This window comes from Drosophila melanogaster, chromosome 2L (assembly GCF_000001215.4).
Source record: "Drosophila melanogaster chromosome 2L".
Lineage (NCBI taxonomy): Eukaryota > Metazoa > Arthropoda > Insecta > Diptera > Drosophilidae > Drosophila > Drosophila melanogaster.
The window spans coordinates 18,536,526-18,557,700 of record NT_033779.5 but is presented as its reverse complement, the minus strand read 5'-3'; the positions used below and the strand labels follow the sequence as shown (position 1 = coordinate 18,557,700).

The 21,175-nt window shown below is 41.7% G+C and overlaps 1 protein-coding gene across 6 annotated transcripts in view; it reads left to right on the top strand.

The window, feature by feature from the left end:
* Positions 1 to 21,175, top strand: part of Pde11 (Phosphodiesterase 11) — a 58,318-nt gene that overhangs the window by 32,642 nt on the left and 4,501 nt on the right. For 3 of the 6 annotated variants that reach the window (NM_001299115.1, NM_001201908.2, NM_136041.2), the window contains exons 2-10: positions 10,657 to 11,176; positions 13,986 to 14,439; positions 15,698 to 15,844; positions 16,081 to 16,516; positions 16,933 to 17,072; positions 18,028 to 18,178; positions 19,516 to 19,671; positions 20,014 to 20,535; positions 20,711 to 20,887. In NM_001299115.1, the coding sequence (NP_001286044.1) occupies positions 10,984 to 11,176; positions 13,986 to 14,439; positions 15,698 to 15,844; positions 16,081 to 16,516; positions 16,933 to 17,072; positions 18,028 to 18,178; positions 19,516 to 19,671; positions 20,014 to 20,535; positions 20,711 to 20,887 (2,376 nt within the window). In that variant the 5' untranslated portion in view covers positions 10,657 to 10,983. The remainder of the gene's footprint in view (positions 1 to 10,656; positions 11,177 to 13,985; positions 14,440 to 15,697; positions 15,845 to 16,080; positions 16,517 to 16,932; positions 17,073 to 18,027; positions 18,179 to 19,515; positions 19,672 to 20,013; positions 20,536 to 20,710; positions 20,888 to 21,175) is intronic. The other 3 variants (NM_001201909.2, NM_001299116.1, NM_001103707.2) reach the window with 1 other exon arrangement.

The window sequence follows — 21,175 nt, the reverse complement described above, 5'->3', positions numbered from 1 at the left end:
GGCTTGTGGGGCTGGCGCCAGCTTAAACGCTTTTGTTGTTCTAAGCAATTGCATTATTCCCAGTTTATATATCTTTTTATCTAGCCTTTTTTTAATTACCCAAAGGGGCAATTTGCGATTGTTGTTCGACCGCAGATCGGCAATCAGCCCTTAAACTGGTTGGAAATCATACAAATTACCCAGCCGCAAATGAGATTGTCTAGGACAGTAGAACAATACAGATTACTGAATTAATTGCTGGGAAAAGGTATATTCCAAGGAAAGTACAAAGATAATTGTAATAATTGCACATATGTATACGCCTACATTTAGTTGATATAATCTTTGTTCAAATTTTAAATCCATCAGCACTCCCAAATGTTTATATGTACATTTATTCCATAATAAATATTAATGGTTAATGGTAAAGCTCCTTTCGCCTGTCAGAAACATTTGCCAACAGAAGACAAAAGCGTCTTCGAATGAAGAGAAATTATTTATGATTTCATTAGTCTGCTCATTACCCTTATCAGACAAGACGTCAACATCATTTGCATTTGTGCAGACTTTTGAAACTTCAAAAGAATTAACCTTTCCTCCGTCGTCAGCTGTTCAGTGAGTTCGCAAAGGGCATACACTGGGTATCGTTTCAAATTTCCCAATTTCCAAGAAGTCGAACAAGTTTGCCGTAGTGGCCTGTTTCCTGTTTCCCTTTCTGTTTACTTATTAATGTGCAATGTCGAGCAATATTTTGAATGTTGTGTGCAACTTTTTGTATTTTCTGCGGATCACCCAGGTCCCAGACACATCCAGGCATCGTGTTACATTTTATGCTGCTGACGGGCATACAGCCAAGTCAACTGAAGCCAAGTCGAATATCCATTACCCAGACTCGTGGCGGTGTTTATTTGGAGAGGGCTTCTAGAGACTCGAACCTGTCAAAGAGTTGGAAAAGTTCCTTCCAAACTGTTGACCCAACTGATATCGATATTGATCCTCGTTAAGCGTCTCTATTTACGATTTATGGCTTAAACCAAACAAACAAGTGGATCGAAGGCATAAACATATTCTGAAACTTTTCCAGTCACCATCTTCCCGCGCACTAAACCAACAGAATTTCAAATAAATATTGTATATATTCATTTGTTTGCCTTATGGTAACGGAGCATCGAGTACGGGTACAGGCGATTCCGTATTGTTTATTTGCTCGACTCATTTCCTTGAATTAGACTCCGTGACAATTCCAAAATTCGTGTGTAAAAAAGTTTCCATTAATGAATAATATTTGTAAAGATATTTCTATTTATTTTCGGTGTCATTGTCGGACGTTTCCAGATCAAAGTCAAGCGATATATACATATATGCGAGTAAACAAATATTGTCGCAGACGCTACGTAACGTCTGATCAACGGCTAATTAACACGTTATTAACGCGTTTGGTTGTCAAGGGTTGGATCGACGGAAAATTGATTGAAACTGAGCTTGAAGTCGGTAGGGAAGATTGGAAAATGTCCCGCGTTCGACTGTGCTATGGAAAATACTATTTGCTTGCACATGATATGTTTGAGAAAAACAGTTTAATTCATATTCCTAAAGCGTAGTACGGCCTAATGGACACATTTACGACTTAAAAAAATAAGTTCCTCCACAATTTCTCCCCGACTCTTCCCTTTTTGTTATCTGATACTGTTTCCAGTCCATACTTAGCCAAATTATCTGTTGGCTCAAAACTCACCTTGCCCACTCATAAATATTTGCCCTCCGTTTCTCGACACTCGCCAGCTGGCAAACGTTCAAAATTTAGCCAAATTTCCATTTATAAAATTAATTACTTTGCTGCAAATGCGAATGGCTTTAAATCGAAATAATCGGCATCTGAAAAGTTTTTCAACCTATTTCAACTGTGTTCGACTTTGTGGCACTTTTCAAAAAGATCGTGTGCGTGTTGATTAGGTTTTCACACGCTGGTGAAAAAGTGTTGCGAGCATTTCACATATTGCTAATTGTTGGATTCGATTTATCTGGCGTGGTTTTATTTATTTTTTTATTGATATTGACGTCAATTTCTTTCGAATCAATGACGTTTATGTTCTGGGACTCATTGGTCGTTTGGCCAATCATTCATACATTCAAGCAACAAAAGATTTGTGTCACACAAATCTATTCGCTGCATGAGTAACTCTCACTCATGTTTTTGTTTACCTGGTTAATTAGTATTTTATTTTCATTTCGTTTTCCCTTGATGATTGTTTTCAACAGATTTTTACTGACAGGCATTTGGATTTTGTTTTCGAAAATGGCTTTAACCTAGAACGGTCCGTTCACATCTGCTGATAGGTCCTGAGTTCTTCGGTTTTGCTTGGGTTGATTGCACGCGCTGATGGCCAGCAAAGTCAGCAGGACCTCAAGGTGTGTGCCAAAATGGGCACAGCGGTCAAGGAAAATCATAGGAAATTCCATTGGAAAATTGTCTGAAAGGTACTTAGGTTTCAGCGAATCGAAACATGTGTAGAGCGGAAATAATTTTAGAGTGGTTGAAATGAAGTTCTATAGAATTCCCCTTGGTTCGGTTCTTTAAGGAAATATTTATTTAAGCTCCTTACAAATTTGTGCTGCATTGAAAACTGCAATACATATTGAAAATCTCACCTTTTACCGATTAAACTTACATTTATCAACCATATTGCGCATACGCCTCGTGTTGTCGTCCCACCCTAATTAAAAAGCAATTTAAAATGTCGAGCAATATAAAATATTAATTATTTTTCGCTAATTGGACTGTGAGCATATGTATATGGAGCATATGGATTATTAAATCACGTTCATAATTATTGCAGTTAAATTGGAAATTTGTTTCGCTTGATTGATTTTCTCGTTCTCTGTTTAGCTGAGTTGCTTGGGAAAATTCAGCATTTCACGTGATCGCATTCACAGCATCTAACTGCTGGTCATAATTCAAATATTCCGCTGAAATGGCAAAAAATTAGCAATTAATTCGACAGATTAATTAAAAATCTTCGCTCCACCAAAGATGGAGTTGATTGCCAAAGGGGGGCGTAGTGTGGGAGCTGACAGCTGTGCGTGAGTGTGTGTGCAATCAGCCGGTTAATTGAACTGCACCCAGCCAAGCTCACACACTCGCACACACATCAAGCACACACTCCTCCAAGGCAAATGCAGTTGGGGAGGGGCACACTTAAAAAATAAACTAGTAGTGACACCCATCTATATATACACTATAATAGTTTATGAAGAATCGGAAATTAAGAAAATCTATAAAGATCGTATGTTAAAAATGCTTCGTTCTGAATAGAATCTATTCTAGCCAAGTTCTGGCTGTAGTATAAGTACCTGAATACAATCTATTCTAGCCAAGTTCTGCCTGTAGTATCAGTACCTTCCAGCAGGGCATGCTGGCGGCTCCTCGCTGGCGGCTCACTTGGCTTTCGATGGCGGAAAGGCGGGTCAGGAGCAGGTCCGAGAGTCAGTCAGAGAAATTGCTTTGGCTGGCGTCACTTGTTGTTGCTGGCCGGCAATTATAAGTGCAACAACAATGGCTGCTACAAGGCATATTATTTTCTTGTTATTGTCTTGAAAGCACTGGCAGCTTCGAGCACGCCGAATGAATGAACGAATGAGCGAGGGAGTGAATGAATGAGTATTTGAAAAAAGTCCAAAGAAATGACACGATAATCAAACGGCAACAGCAACAGCAGCGGCAACGCAAAACTCCTGATAGTCTTTGACTTTTGCCAACACTCTTTGCTCGGTGCGTCAGTTTCACGTTTAGTTTTATTTCGCATTTCCATGGTTGTGTTTTTGCTGCTTTTGTTTCTGTCCCATTGACGCGCAAGGGGTTCATTGACTGTTTGTTGATTTTTATGGTCGGATTGCTGGAAAATCTAATGTATGTGCATGGAATCAACTCGCATTTAGTGGAAGCGAAAGCAGCAACACCAGCTGCCGGGGTTAATGTTGCTGTTGGGGTTAATGCTGCTGCTGTCCCAACGGAATCGAGTTCTATTAGCAACGCGGTTGCTCTTCTCCCATGTCATTGTCTCACGTTCACTTCATTTGTAGGTTCAATTACTGCTTTTCATTTAATTTGGTTATAAATCCATGCTATTAATCTAAATCTATTATCTATAATCTTCACATTCAGCATAGCCTAATTTGCTTTCTGGATTGTTCTGGGAAATGCTTAATACAATTCGTAAGAAATTATGTTCAAAGTGGTCACTTCTACATGTTTAGATGCTTAGGTGGAGAGAGCTCCTTGGAAAATATTAAATTTTATAAGTTTTGATTTCCAGGTTCTAATTGAATTGTATTGAATGGAATTGGCCTTTGTAATGTAAACTGTCCGAGTAATGTGAATAGCTTGTTGTTTCTATTGTGGTTAAAACAACTAGAGCTGTTGTTACAGCTGCATTGTATTGATTTGCCCACATACAAGCGCTGCCTGCTGTTATTTTGGACCTTTGTGTGCTTAAACAAATATTTTTCTTGTCATGTTTCAAAGTGCTGTGTGGTTGGTGCAGATTTTGCTTTTGCAACTGTTTTAGCTATGTGATTTTATCACTCTTGTTACTGTCGCAGTTGAAGTCACGTTTAATTGCTGGCAAAAGTTGGCCCAAAGACAGCTTTAAGTCCTCTCTCGGCCCGGCCAACTCAAGTCTCCTTCAGGTGCATCCACTTGCTGCCTTCTTTGGGTGCGGGTACGCTTGTATGCGCACAGTATGCTACGTTTGCTGTCGTGCTGCTGGCCTGGCCAAAAGTGTAGAAAGCAGGCATCAGCAACGCAGCCAGCAGAAAGCAGAAAGCAGCAGGCCAGAAGACCTCCAGAAGCAGCCTGCATCACTTTATCTTCTGGCCTTGACTGGCGCAAAACTATTTTGTCTTAATTAGAGCTGCCGACGCATTGCCGCTCCTGCCAGCCTCCCAGCTTCCAAGCTTTGCCCCTTGACGTCACCATGCAAATGCAACGGCAACCAAGCAACAACCAGATTTTCCCAGTGGTCAGCCACTGTTGTTTCGGCTAATTTTAGCCGACAAACAAAAGCGTTGAACTCGCTTTGTTTCCTTCATCGCAAGTTGGTAAATTTCCACACCGAAAATAGAGTATTTGCTTAGCTCGACCAACTTGAATGGTCTCCAGAAAAGCAAATGATGACCACCCACAGGAAACGACCATTCGACATCAAACCTTTCCGTTTGAATTTTTCTATTTTGGGCGCGTTGTGGCCCCATTCATAATTTTCGAGGGTTCGATTATATCTAATAAAATGTGTTTTCTACTCTTTTATTGTCAGGTAATTTAATTAATGATTGTTCGGTTGAAAGTGTTCAAATATTTGCTTATTGAATGCGTGGCTGGAAACACACCAAGTGATACGGGCAACTTTCAAGTGGTTGCGAAGCAGAGATAATGCTTGGGGTGCTATAAGGAAGTGGTGTGATGAGAGATTATGAGTGCAGCTATGGGGGCGTAGTACAAATTCTATAGATACATTTCTGTCTTTGGCACTTGAACTCCGGTCTATGTATGATTTATGATAGTTCTATATGAAAGTTTAGGAAGAGTTTCTATTAACATTTATATTCAAGCAGGCTGTTTAAGTTTCAAACTAAACTTAGAAATACTTATTTTAGATATATATGAAGAGTATTGTGGCGTCTGAAAATAATATCTTATATTTGAGAACAACTTAAATTCCCACTCCCAATGCGCCTGAGCTATCAAAATCCCCATGGCGTATACTCTATATTCCTTCTATTTCCATTTCGTACTATTTTGACATCTTGGCAGATGAAAATAGTTTAATCAAAATCTCAAATGGAGCATTTAAATTCTTGGCAAAGCTTTGACTTCCTGCTGCAAGAGGCGCAGAGCGCGCAGAGATTGGCCGTTTGTCCTCCCCTCACGACCTTTCTTGCCCCCTCGACCCTGCCTTTTTCGATGGAGAAACAAACAACCTAATTTCGACCCGCTTAGTCATGCTGCACCATGTTGGACTGGACATGGCTCTGGGGATTCGGCACTGGGCTTTGGCCAGGAGGCGGTGGAATCTGGGGTGGAAGTGGAGACTCCTAACCGAACATTTCGGCGACAAGCGCAATCAGCGCAATAACACTGGAGCACAAGCAGAAGAACAAGGCAGGCTCCAAATGTTTGACCTTCATTGAGGGCTGCACAGACAGAAAAGGGCTTAAAGTTTGGAAAATTTGGGAGTCAGAGGCATAAGTGAATCACTTTTCCGATTTGCGAGCAGTTACTATAAAAATCTTCATATCGAAAATAACCAAGCAAGTTATCAATACTTTATATACTTTCTCCCAGTGCAGCGTTCGCTTGGGGAGATGAGTATGGATGTGGTCGTTTGGATAGTCAAGGCACGTTTGTCATTGGTAATTTCGAGCATGTCATAATGATAACTCAAACAAACAGTGAGCATATGGGGAGGGCTTGGAGATGCAAAGAGCCAAATGTTTGTTTATAATTTATTTTTAGACCGAAACTCCTGACCTCTTCCTGCGCCTTTTCGGCGACCTCAGCTATTAAGCTGAGACCTGTGCAAATATTTGGCCAACGGCTCACGTAGTTCACTTCGTGTAATTGATAAAAGAAAGGTATGAGGCGAAAAGGGGGAGTCTGCGAGACAATTCCTCGGGCGGTGGCCGGAAAGTGAAATTAAATTCCAGGAAACGTGGCTTTGAAGTGGTTCCGTTCGGCCAACAAATTGTCATACCCCATTCCCGTAATATATTTTTATTAAAAATGTTACATAATCCGCTTGAGTTCTCGTGCACAATAAGAAGACGTGTAATAAGTTCGCCGCAAACGAGATTTATGAGACGAACTAACTGGCGACGCCTCTTGCTCGCGCATACAATTTCAATATTTCTTCATCAGGATAACAAAGTAAAGGAGGAAAAGGCGTCTGGGGTTTCTCTCAGTCGGTGGAAGTAAATTGAAAATCTTGCTCAAGTAGCTGACAGCATTTTGTAGCTGGCTTCTTCTCCTCTTTTTTTTTTCGTCTGCGGATGCGTTCAAATTGGAAATGCGATACGCAGCAAAAAAGCTAGGGGAGTTTGCTTTCCGCTAGAGAATAGAAAGTTGCTCATACGCCCCGTTGTCGGCTGGTCTTTAATGTTTCCTTAGCCATTAAATCCAAGTGGGAAATAAATAACACTTGCATTCGTGTCATAAAAGCAGACTTTAATTAAAGTCATTCGTTGCAACTACACGCAATTAGAGATTTTCTTTTATATCTGTTATCGCGCATAAGTTAATGCAATTGCATTGAGTCTAAAATCATTTTTACAACTTTGGCAAACTTGTAAAAACTTGAATTTGTTTAGTTAAATATCATTTTAGTTCTTTGAAAAATGTTTAAAATTCCTAATCATTAGATCTATCTGATTAATAAACATAAAAGGAGATATCATAGCCGTTTAATTATCAACATTAATAAGACAACATTGGCTTTTCAATGAAAATGTTCCTTGTCTAATGTGGTACTTACATTTTAGAGCTTGATTTGTACATCTTATTATTTTTTTTTAAGTGCGGCGCAGTAGTGGACGCCATCAGTTGTATAATAAAAATGCTTTACCATATTGGCCCCTCGGAGTTCGCCTTTTGCCGCCAGACAAATGAGAATCGTTTATGGCTGGCGTTCGGATAAATTTTTCATCGCGATGACCTTGAGGCCATGCATGAATACGCGTAGTTACAATATGCATACATTCATATATGTATATACTGGGTATACTAAAATGTTGACTGCCAATAAAAAATGTGTAAATATGTGGATAAGTGCGTAACTATGTGTGTCTTTAGGATAGTAAAATGTCCACTAAGATTGAATTTTTCGTCGTTGTATCACGTTTTAATTCTCCTTCAATCTGTTAAATATCTACTCTTAATCTTTATTAATTTTATTACAGCAGTTGGTAGCTGACTTTTTTTTGATAACTTATCAAAAATGTGTGAAACTTGAGCTCTTCAAGTGCGTGGGGGTGGTATTTCCCGCTATAAACTCTCCCCCCCTTGATGTTTACCAAGTTGCTAATATAATTGAATACACGAGCCACATGTGATAATGAGATTTATTTATTTATTTAATTTAAATTGCCAGAGCTCGCTCATTTCGCTTTTTGCGCTCTCGCGCTTTTTGTTTTTCGCGTTATGTGGGACAAGTAACATAATTCACAGGCAAATGCTAAATAGAATAATATTTTAGCATTTCTCCCCGTCTATTTATCCACGGCTCTCTGGCCAGCAACAGGTTATTGATCCAGGCCGACAATTCGAGCCTTCCGAGAATGCAAATAGCATTTCGGATCGTCCTTTCTGACTGTTTCCTTCACTAATCGACTTTGGCTAGTTCATGACGCGCCAACGCCGCCGCCTAATGACAGTTTTTCCCGCCTCAAACCGCCCCATCCGACTTTCTGCCCCACGATGGCTTACGCCATCTTGCCCCCGCTTGTTTGCATTGCCACAAACACCCATGAAAAACTAGGCGAACACAGATACCCGGCGACGGGCACACAGATACCGCTATACGCAGATATATATAGTATATGGCTTTGTTATCTGTTATCTGGTCCGCCTTTTGTGTCACTATCAACGTTGTCAGCCAAATGCAGACCAAACCGAATTGAGTTTCGCACAAATGGTGCACTCGGAAAAACATGATACTAACAGCAAATGATAAAATGTGTCACTTATTTTTCCTATAACATTGTTTTATTATTATTTATTAATTCCATTATGTAAGAGAAATGCATTTATAGTTATTTTATTGATACAAATATATGATTTAAACTGTTGAAACGTAATGTAGTTCCAAATCAAGTGAATTTTTTCTCAGTGTGGTTGGCGTGCGCCATTAATGAACATCGTTTGCTTATCCAGACTGGCCCCACAATGGCTCCCCCTCTCATTACAGTGCTTTTACCTATGCTATTGACATAATGTAAGCCGCCGAAGTCCGTCTGTGCGCGAGAGTACTTCTGTTTCCCACTCGCTCTCTAGCTCTCGTTGGCATAAAAATAGTTTTGTCGTTTTTTTTTTGGTCCTCTCTCTCCTTTGGCTACCAGTTGCTAGGTGTACAAAGATAGAATTGCTAAAAGGATGGCGAAAAACAAAGACAAGCCATACAACGGTGCGTATGCTTAATACCCAGTCAACGTTGCGTATGAGCAATGTGGCATATCAAGATAATCCGAACAAGAAATGACTAGCAAGGAATTTAAGAGCTAAACGTGTATTATTTGTTGCTAAATTTGAAATGTATGCATATGTTAATATCCTTAAAGCTGTGTTGAAAGATCAACACTTCAAACAGACAACTACAACAATGCGCGTCACCAGCTTGGACTCATTGTCAATTAAAATGCGAACAAAAGCAGAAATATACATAGTTTCAATTGCAAGTTGTGCAATCCTCTCACAGCCTTCACTTCACTTTGCAGCTGCCAAACGCAGCAGGATGATTTCCCATTGTTGTAGAACGGAAATTAAATCATTTCCGCTGTCAACTATCGCAGGCCCCTGCCATGCAACAGCTGTCAAATGAAAGTGCGGAGAGAACTGTGTGAGCGATTGAATCGAAGTTGGCGAAGATCCGCTTAAATTCTCATGGCAAGTTGTAGTCAATAAATTCAATACAAAAATTGTACAGAATGCCATGGTGGGAGGGGGCAAAGATGTGAAAATGATGTTCGAAAAGTGGGTGAAAAGCGGATGAAAGTGAATGTGAAATGCGGGATGCTAGAGGGGAGAACATAAGTGGATTGGTTGCCAAAAACAAACACGAGTCACTGGCAACTCAGTGCAATTGGTTCGAATTGTGGTAACGTATTTCACTAGGAAGAACGTTTTGTAAGCGGGTATATGAACTATGACCAGGAGTGTGAGCCTTTCAAATAATTAATCCTTTCTGAAAGCAAGACACACCGCAAGCCACTTCAAACAATGTTATATTTATTTATGGCAAAACAATCTAACGTAATTTATCCGATTTCTCAGAAAATTAAATGGAAATGGAAAGAACATTTTTCAATTACCTAATAAATACCTATTCAAAATTAAAATCTGCTTGGCCGCAAACCACAACAATCCTTTCAGAGCATTCCCGTCAATTTATCCTTTTCATCACCCCCTCGTCGCATTTTCCTGCCATTGTTTGCTTTTGGCTTTCGAGCATTGTTGACGTTTCAGCCATGTCAGGCGCTTTGGCCATGTTTATTTTACTTAACTGACATTTTACTATAGCCTACGTGTGCCCGTGCTGCACCGTCTGTCCCCGATGGGGGTCGCCACTCGAATTTCTAGCGACATTTTGGAGTCTTGTTTGTTCATCAATTGGCGGCCCGTCAGGCGAGCTCCCTGTTCCTCCCACCCCTTTCCGCGGCCAATTGACTGTGGCGACCCCAAATGCGTTAATTGAATTGCTTCGACTCGCTCTCGCCGGCACATGGGAAAATCGCCAGCGTGGGGCTCTAAAAGCTGTCAGGAAAGTGAGATAAACGAAAAGTGGTCAGGAAACTCTGGAGAAATACTCTGCAAAATTGTTGGGCGTAAAACTTTTGGTCTGCAAAGTTCACGTAGTGCACGTGAACTCGGGTCATGCATAAACATATTTATTCAAAAGAAAACTTCAACAGGTCTTGGCAACAACTTTTTACTCTCGCCTAACTGAATAATTTACAAAGTAAATACGTTATTATGAAAGTGACACAGAGTGAAGAAAACACGAGAAATACGAGCGATCGCAGTAAAAGTGTGCAAACTAATCGAAAATTCGACAATTTCAATTGGCTGTTATCCTGCGGCCTTTTGGCGGCAGTAAAATCAACAAAATTGATTCCACAACTTCCACGACAACAGCAGCCAAAAAATACAATTTACGTTACGCGGCTGAATTGCTCAAGATCGACAAAATTCAATTCATTAAAACGGAGGGTTTAACATTCGCATTGCTGGCGGGCCCCATGGGCCAAGCGGCAAGTATGTGTCGATTTCGTGGTTGTCGCTACAAAAATAAGAACAAAAGCAGCAAGCAACAGCAGCAACAACAGCAGCAGCAACAGCAACAGCAACAGCAACATCAACAACAGCAGCAGCAAACACCAAGTCATAGTCCTCAGATTCAGCATCATTCTGAAATAATCCCAGCTACAACAGGTGAGAAGGTGGCAAGCAAGAAAGTTTTGGTCATGCCTCGCATTTGCTTAAATATTTCGTCACACAAACTTCTGGGCAAACAAAACAAAATAGGAAAACGCCAAAGAGACCAAAGAACTGAAAGAACAACGATGCTTATTTCATGCCCAGAAGCTCTTTTTCGTATTCTTATTCAACTTCCGGTGCTCAGCTTTACGTTTTTCCGCCTTTCAGCTACCCAACATCGATCCGAATGGCAGCAAAAAATTGTTCTCTTTTGCACATTTGCCAACTTTCAATTTGCATTTGGCTGCACTCGAAAGCAACAATGCCATTTACACACTGGCTCATATATGCGAGCTAGAGTGTGCAGATATATGGTATTGTATGTGGTAATCATACCCTATAAATTGAGGTCATATTGTTGCTAAGAAAAGGAACAGAAATTATTACATAATATTTATGGATCTATGATATGTTTAAACCTGATAGAATTCTAATTTAAATACTTTGAAATAGAAAAGATACAATTACTATCTTTTCATCGCAAATATGCTTATATTTTCCGAATATTAATCTATTGAAAAATTATTCCTGCACCATTTCTTCTGTTCCGACGCTTTTCAGTACTCCACTAAATGTATTCCCATTTGGATTAGCATGTAAATCAAATATTGCCATCCCACGAAGAGTACTAAATTTGTTGTCATATCGCCAAGAACTCTTGATCCTTGCTTGTTCCTGCTAAAAGTAAAATTCCATTACAAATGTTGTATAAAAATTTGCCATTCGCCTGACTGAGACGATGGTAGCGAAGAGGGATTCGGGGTTGGATGTTGGTTGAGGGGCCCATATGAATGTCTTACATAAAGCTGACGCATCAAACCGCAGCAAAGTGTTGGCGGCGGCGGGAAAATGGGGAAACTTGGAAAACGGGTGCTACAGAACACCTCCCACACGACTCTGTCAAGTTGTCATTTGACTTCGAGTGCAGGAAATGGCCAAAGGAATTCAGCGGGGAGTGGAAAAGTGCTCCTGCTCTGTGCCAAATGTTTTGCAGCAGCTTAAGCATGTTGCATGTTGGATGTTGGATGTGTGCAAGGCAAATGCAGCTTAAAAGATTAAATTCCCTTCCTCGGAGGCTGCATTACATGGGTGGCATGTGTGTGGCGTTCTAGTCATTCCATCTGAACAAATCCCCCACTGCAGCACTAAGTAGCCGACTTTCAACTTATTGGCAAGCTTAGAAGCGAAAGACCAACGAAAAGTATCTACAACACAGGAGAGTGGGAGACCTTGCAGATGCTTAACATGGAAATTTATGTCTGCACAGGGAAATTCTTGGGGGCACAAATCATGGGGGAAAAGCTGAAATTAATATTAAAGTGAATTTTAAATGGAAAAGCGAAAGAACCCACAGGAAAAGTATGGTAGCATAAAATCCAATTAAATTTGTACTGCTATAAATTACATCGAAAAGAAAAACCTCGGATGGCATAAAAAGCAATTTTTATATAAACGTTATCGAACCCATATGGTAAACATATAAATAATTTTCATACCAGAAACAAAATGGGTATTGAAGCTGGCTGCAAATCAGTAATACATTTTCTGTTTTACTCAAAAGAGGATACAAATGTATAGTTGCATAGATATGTAAATTAATAATTAAATAAATTTCCCAAAAAGTTGTGAATAATATAAAGCCATCCAACTGAAAATATTTCCGTATGTAATCTAGCCCAAAATAGACTACTCTAACGTATTTAAGAAAACGAAATATCCTTGATATTTGTTGTATACCAGCTTAGCCCGAAAGTCGAATTGTCAAGCGACAGGAACAAGTCGTTTGTTTATTTCTTTTGTGTAAGTCGAAAAGCAGCACATAAATCATATTTTCTATAGAATAAATAACTGGGGGCACAAACAAAAATGGGGGCAATAGAGAGAGAGAGAGAGAGAGAGATGAGTAAGGACTCCTTCTATCGCATCCTTGAGACATGTATCAGTGGGTTACTCGTTGTCGTATTTATATCTATTTTTAGCACTTAATCAGGCGCTCAATGCTGGCATTACAGACGCCAGGCACTTTGCAGCAAGCCCACACGAAGTCAATATTTCAAGGAAATTGCCAATATTTCCGGTTAATGTTAACTGAAACACTTTTGGGGAGCCCCAACTGCCAATGTTATTTATGGCGTTACGTATACGCCGCGTTTGCCATGTGTTACATATGCATGCAGCTGTGTGCGAACGTCTCTGCGAACTCCCTTAAAAGTCGCTACTTGACACTTAATTGTTCGAAGAGGGACAGGAACAGCTTCAAATTGATGAGCTGAAAAAGCTATTGAACAAATTTATGTGATTTGCTCTCACAGCCAAATTGTTGAAATTGAAAAGAAAGCAGCAGAAAAGCGTCAAAAAGAAGCCATGTCAATTGCCAGCGACGTGGAGAGGGGCGTGTCCACGGTCACGTGCCAAGTGTGCGTCAAGGGCGAAAGAGCTGGGCGGCAAGCTCATAAAACTGTCGACACATGCAGCAGGCAAATTACACACGATGCAAAAAGTCAGCTTAAAAAATGTTTATACAATTTAAATACATAAATATTGCTTTTAATAAAAAGTAATAATTAATGCAGCAATAATTTTATCTTTTTAAAATCCGTTTGGAGTAAACAAGCCTTTAAACGATTCTTTATAACAACTATTTAAGAGGTATAAGATTCAACTTAAAGTATATGTCCCCCTAATATATCGCAGTGTATGAATTCGAATGTCCTGATAATGCGAATTAAGTATTTATTTTTCCATTACTCCTTCCTCGTTGCAGGCCTGCATTTGCGGAGCATCGAGGAGCCAGCGACGACGCCGCTCCAGTTCCAGCCCACTGGCAGGATGAACACGGAGCAGGGGGGCACGGGGTACGGCGGCTACGGATCCAGCGAGCACTCGCTGCTCATCGCCACACGCCACGCCGGTGTCCCCCTGCCCCTCGCCCAGCACCAGCCACTCCCCGCCCACTATCAGCCGCTGAACCACTCCGGAGCAGCCCCGCCCTCCTCATCCAACGGATCATCCTCCTCCGGCGGCGGAGTCCAGACGTCGGCCACGCCGCAGCAACAGCAGCAGTACCAGGTGCAACAGCCGTATCAGTACCAGTACCAGCATCACTATCACCACCAGGCCAACTCGCCACAACACCACAGACCCTACGATCCAGAGCACGCGCGGATGGAGGCCTGGCTGGATGAGAATCAGGAATTTGTACAGGATTATTTTATAAGGCAAGTCGAAGTTTGATCCTTTATTTTCGTTTCCTACTATTTTCGTATCTGTGTAAAATTCGGATGTCGAATTAGGAACTATATTAGATGGTATTTATTATATTTAAATGTTTGAGCCGAATTTATTTATTGGCTTGTTGTTAAACTGCCACTTGCCAAAAACCAATCGAACTCTGCTTAAAACGTCCCAGTTGACCAATCGATAGCCCTTCTGTTAGCCAAGACAGACAGAGAGAACTAACCGAATCCTTGTAGAGACATAAATTGCATCTGCCTACAAGCGTTTTCGATGAACCCATCGAGCCAATAATCTATTTTGTCCATCGACGGTATAAATTCTTAAATTTGAAACTGCATTGTCAGTTGACACAGCCGTACGGCAAACAATTGGGTTTGCCGATGGGGATTTGGCCATGGGCGTGGATGGCTCGTTTCCGCCATAAACCGGAAATTGCCTTTGCCACAGCAGGACATCTAGGGCAGCCCGGCAGCAAAGCGGGTTAAAGGACGTCCGTTGCCTATGACACATAATAAAAATCACTAACAACTAAAAGCATAAATTGGGCTTTATTTTCATGGTCGAGAGGAGCCGGCCAACGTAGTCGGCTCCACTGCTACTCCGGCTTTTTGGCCTGAGGGGCGGTCATTAAATGAGGCCGAAAAAGGCTTCATTCTCATGTGTGTGTATTTTGCATAAGGATATGCCGCATGTCCTAAACAGTTCAACCATTTTGGTAGTAGTTCTGCCCCTTGTTTATATTTAAGGGAGTATTAGCTTTTCTGCAGAAAAAATTAAGCATTAAGAAAAATTACTAAACCATTTATTGCTGACTTAATCCATTTAGACTATAATTTGTTAAATTTCAATTTGGCTAATGTAAATTTTTGGTTTCGTTATATCTTATATATTAGATTTATATGGTTATAAAAAAATTTAAATATAAAACATTAAATATTTTCCTAATCAAAGAGTTGTGTGCTGTGATTACCCGACGTTTTGTGGCGTTTTGGTAGGATTTTATGTCAAAAGCGCGTGCCGAAAAGGACACGTTGTGGGCAGGAGCAGGAGTTGGAGCAGCTGATGCTGTGTAGTCTCGCTGCCTGAATATTTATGAGTTGGCATTTCATTAGACACTTTTATGCGGCACAAGCATATGGAACTCGGCGCAAAATGCGTCGGCCAGCGCCTTTTCATTTGTGATTTTTAATAAGATTTTAACGTGTTTACTAACTGAATTTCACCGTCTATTTCCCACAGGAAAGCCACACGTCAGACCGTGGATGCCTGGCTGGTTTCCCATGCCACATCGGCGGGCAACGATGTGGTCAGCAGCACCTCACCCACACACGCCAATGGACAGACGAGTTCCTCGCGGGGTGGATCCGGTGCCACCACACCAGTGCGGTAAGTGATTCAATTGGGGCTTCGTAAATTAAATACTGGAGCATTCCATGTGGAAAATGTAGAGGAGAGTACTTTTACAGCAAAATAAATTGATGAAGTAACGTACTTACAAAAATGAATGCATTTTCCAAACATCCTTATTTTTTTATGCCAGCCGAAAAGCCTTTACTTGCCAGCTTTGTGAGCTTTAAAAGATACTTTTTTAAAGATACTAATGATTATTGAATTCTTTTCAGAAAAATATCTGCTCACGAGTTTGAGCGTGGCGGACTGCTGAAACCGATTGTCAACACAATCGACGGCACGCCCACATTTTTGAGCATTGGTCCGCCGATGGACAACGGCAGCGTAGGCGGCAGCTGCAGCAATCTGCAGAATGTCGGTGGCGTTGTGGCCGGACAGTATCAGTATAACCATCAGCAGCACCACCACAATCATGCCCATCTGCACCACAGCCAGCACAGTCATTACCAGGCGGGCGGGGCCGTTGGGAGCAGCAGCTTGGGCAGCACCGGTGGCGCTTCGGGAGCGGGAGGAGCACCCAGTCTGGGTGGCAGCGGTGGAGCCGGAAATGGCCATCAATATCCATACTATCATTGCCACCAGCGACCACAGCGGTTGTCACGCAACGAGCTCAAGCAGCTGGACGAGAAGGAGTTGATTTTCGAGCTGGTGAGTGAAAACAATAATATTTTTGATTATAAGAAAAATATGTTTAAGTTGTCCGATCACGTTCTGATCAAAATAATAATAGCCCAATATGATTCAAAAGTGCAATTGATTCGGAAATAACGTGACACACTCGCTTATATAAAAGTAATTGAATAAGTGAATGAGTAAAGTTTCCTCTAAATGCTTAACCATTAGATATCAAAGTGAAGGTTCCGGCGAATCTCGATAGCTCGTCAATGATTATTTGTTGAGTTCCGCAAACGTGTTTGTTTGTCGGCCCATTGACGCTGTTATCGGCAAACACTCGAAAGACGTCAGTCACACAGTCTGTATTTCCCCATGGCTCCCTTTCTTTTTCAAATGCAACTGCTTATCAGTCGTGTAAATAACCGGACTGTGCTGTTTATCGCCACCAGGTGAAGGACATTTGCAACGAGCTCGAGGTGCGCACTTTGTGCCACAAGATACTCCAGAACGTGTCCATTCTGCTGAATGCCGATCGAGGATCTCTGTTCCTGGTGCAAGGACGATGCAACGGACCGGATGGCCTAAAAAAGTAAGTGTTAGTTAGCCAGATAACGTTTATCAACTATAGGATAATTCCATATTTAGTCCCCACATCATCCAAATATCTTTAAACTTAAATTTTGTAAACTTCCCAGTGCTTCGCCAGTTTATGAAGAGAGCTGCAATGAAGACAGCCATCTATCATAAATCATTCGCATTCTAATAGCACAAAAGTGGACTGGTTCATGGCGCTTAGCAATCAGCCAGTTACTTTAGTCCTCCGCGTTAGCTATTTTCAACAATTTGTTGATGACTTCATATAGCTGCATTTTTGTGGACATTGTGGATAGAGCAGGAGCTCAGCTCCAACTTTGTCTTGGCAACATTTTTATGGCATTTATTTTTGGCATTTTATGAGTGCATCGCGCGGATGCTGCGTCCCCTTTTCCGTTCCAAAAGCCGTGCCATAAATGCCATAACCCGGCAGCAACCTGCAACGAGGGGGTCAATGGGGCACGTCAGCCATTTTGTATGCATCGTATGACGCCATTTTGCTGCCAACACTAATTGCAATTGTCTGCACGCGCATTTGGCAAATGCATTCTGTTGGGTAAAAAGTTTTTAAAGCCAAAGAAAAGCAGCAGGAAAGCTGCAAAAGTAGGCGAGGCACTGAGAAACAAATGGCTCAAATGTAAATCAATAATACTTATCAGGCTCGGATTGTGACTGCATATTCGAATTAATAAATTATGACCCAATTAAAAGTTTGGGAATTTTCGCTTGTTTTCATTATCAACAAACGGAAATTGTAGTTTCGTTAGTTTGCTTTCGGGTAATTTAGCAAGCTGATGCCATGCTGCTTATAATATTTTGGAAAACACTATTATTATTTTTCCTCTCAGTGGAATAGGAAAAGTTTGCATTGTGTCCGATGACAATGGACGATAGTTGCCGCCTCCAACACAATTTATAATTTTCAACTTTGGATTCCATTTCTCCTGCAGATGTCTCGTCTCGAAGCTGTTCGATGTGTGCCCCCGCAGCACCGTGGAGGAAATGGAGCAGCAGGACGAAGTGCGGGTGGCATGGGGCACGGGAATCGCCGGCCATGTGGCCGAAAGCGGGGAGCCCGTCAACATACCAGATGCTTACCAGGTCAGTATCCAGCAAGTACTATCTTGAGGCAAATTTGACAAATTTGAATGCCAACCGGGTCATAAATCAAGCTCTGCTGCGAGAGTTGCAGATTATTCATTCGATTGTAAGATTTATGGTGGCAGATACCAATCCAATGTGTGTGTTTGTGTATACTCGTATTATGGTGGTGCTGCTCTTTAAGTTTTCAATATTGCGCAGTGAACTCGGTGGCCATCACCAGCACTTTTCACATTTCCCAGCTTCCGCCCTGGCCACTACTGCCACATTTTCCCATTTTTTTTTTTTTTGGCAGTTTCTCTTCGGCCTGTCTGCCAATTGGAGCGTAATTAATCTTACGCCAAGACAAAGCCGTGTTAGGCATGTTATATCACCCAGATATATGTACTCCCAATGCTTTTATTCTTTTTTCGACTTTAAGTCGCTCGGCTAACGATAACAATTGCGGCTGCTCGAAATGTTTTCTTCAAGTCACATTAAGCCAATGGGTGTAGATAAACTTACCGCAAATACGTGACGCACAGACAGATCGTTTGTAGCCCGCAGATCTCCTGATTGTTAGCACAATTAATCAAGGCCTAAATTTGACACTTTTTGGTACCAGACAGCGCGACCAAAGGTTTTCGGTGCGAATGAGGCGCATTATGGTTAGGCACACCAGTTACGCTCGGGTGCAGATCTTTTAGTCGATCCCAGTGGACTTTTGACTCGGCTAAATGGCTGGCCAAACAATTGTCCAGTCGGCAGCGACAGTCGGAGGCGTCTGGAATCCGATAACCTCCCAATTTTTGGAGCAAAGAAAGGCAGATAGAATAGATCATGGGGAATGTGTGCCAAGTGGGATAAAAATAGAAAGGCCAACAATGGAATGATTGATAGATAAAGAGCATTCTCAGTGTTAGATGGTGTAAAAGGGAGGCACATATTTGGATTTTTTTTTTAAAGAATCTTATTTAATAAGAAACTTATCTAAACGGTAGATTGGACAATCAGCCAAAATTTGTTGTGACCTTATTGCTAAGACAATATTTTTACTTTGATAATTAAAACCAATTGAATCTGATATGTAAGAATAATTTGCTTTTGTTGCTTATTATTATTATTCTTTTTCATTTTATATGCCTGTATTGTATTTTTACTTAACCATCACAATATAAGAGAAAGATTTTCATTAAGTAAATTTAGTTCTTTGTTCATTGGTACTTGCTAAAAAACGGAAATCGAAAAAAATGAAGGGAAACCGTTTGTAAAGGCTTACGGACGCAGAGCTTAAGTTAACAACGAAAACCCATTTAAATGAGATACTAATTCGTTCGCAAATTAATTTCGTTTCCCAGGACGAGCGATTCAATTGTGAAATTGACTCGCTGACCGGCTATCGGACGAAGGCCTTGCTTTGCATGCCCATCAAGGATTCATCCGGGGATGTGATTGGCGTGGCGCAGGTCATCAACAAAATGAATGGCGAGTGTTTCTCCGAAATCGATGAAAAGGTGAGTGGACTGTGGGCTGAAGGCTGAGGGGTAAATGCGGAAATGGGGCGAATGGGGCCATGTGGAGATCGCATGACGGGGCAGTCTGATGGTTTCTTTTGTTCCGAATAAAGCCGCATAAGAGCTGCACCCACTGCGGTGGCAAATTGCATTCATTATTCAACAAAGGGGAAACTTGTTAAGAAAGCTTAGCAGAATGTCAGGCAAAATGCCATAAGGGATTATCCGATGTGTAATGCCAGTGGGACGCTCTCATAATTTTTATGGCATTTTGCAAGCTCTACTCTGCTATTTTCTGTTGTTTGAGCCATGGGTTTAATCCTTTGCTGTAATCCCCATCAGGTCTTTTCCTCGTATCTGCAATTCTGTGGGATTGGGCTGCGGAATGCACAGCTGTATGAGAAATCTCAACTGGAGATCAAGCGGAATCAAGTGCTCCTGGATCTGGCACGCATGATCTTCGAGGAGCAGAGCACCATAGAGCACATGGTCTTCCGCATTCTCACCCACATGCAGAGTCTCATCCAGTGCCAGCGCGTCCAGATCCTCCTGGTCCACGAGGCGGACAAGGGCAGCTTCTCGCGGGTCTTTGACTTCGAGGCGAATGACTTGAGCGAGGAGGAGGCCACTTCACGCACCAGCCCTTACGAGTCGCGGTTTCCCATCAACATTGGTATCACTGGACATGTGGCCACCACCGGGGAAACGGTAAATGTGCCCAATGCCTATGAGGACGATCGCTTCGATGCGAGTGTGGACGAGAACTCCTGCTTCAAGCACCGATCTATTCTATGCATGGCCATCAAGAACTCGCTGGGTCAGATCATTGGTGTGATCCAGCTGATCAACAAGTTCAATGAGTTGGTAAGTAAGCCCTGAATAAATTTCTTTACTCTTTGTCAAAAAATTCAAACTGCAATGCTTAGACAAGTTAAATCTTTTATCTTTGTCTAGAGTCTAGACACAGAACTATAATTTAAGAATATTAAGCCCCAATCGCGAGCTGCATATTTTAAACTGCTCCTATCTGTTCCCCCAGGACTTCACCAAGAACGACGAGAACTTTGTGGAGGCGTTCGCCATCTTCTGCGGCATGGGCATCCACAACACGCACATGTACGAGAAGGCCATTGTGGCAATGGCCAAGCAGAGTGTCACCCTGGAGGTGCTCAGCTACCACGCATCGGCCACCATGGACGAGGCTCATCGACTGCGGGTGAGTTTCGGTTCGGTTCCCATCCGGTGCTCCTTATTGCCGTATTCTCGTAGTTCGTTCCGGATTAAATTGCCCTCCCGGGTGTCGTAGCTGGAAGGCCAGTGAAATACTTAATTTTATTTGCACTCACTTAATTTGCCGGAGGCCAAGAGGTCGTCCACTAGTTCGGTCTCTTAATTTTTACGCTGAGCCATAAATTAATGTGTCCTGCCGGATGCCCACTTCGGGTGCTTTGCTGTGCATTGTGTCTGCTGCGTTAGCTTCACGGTTTTTATTCGTTTATTATTT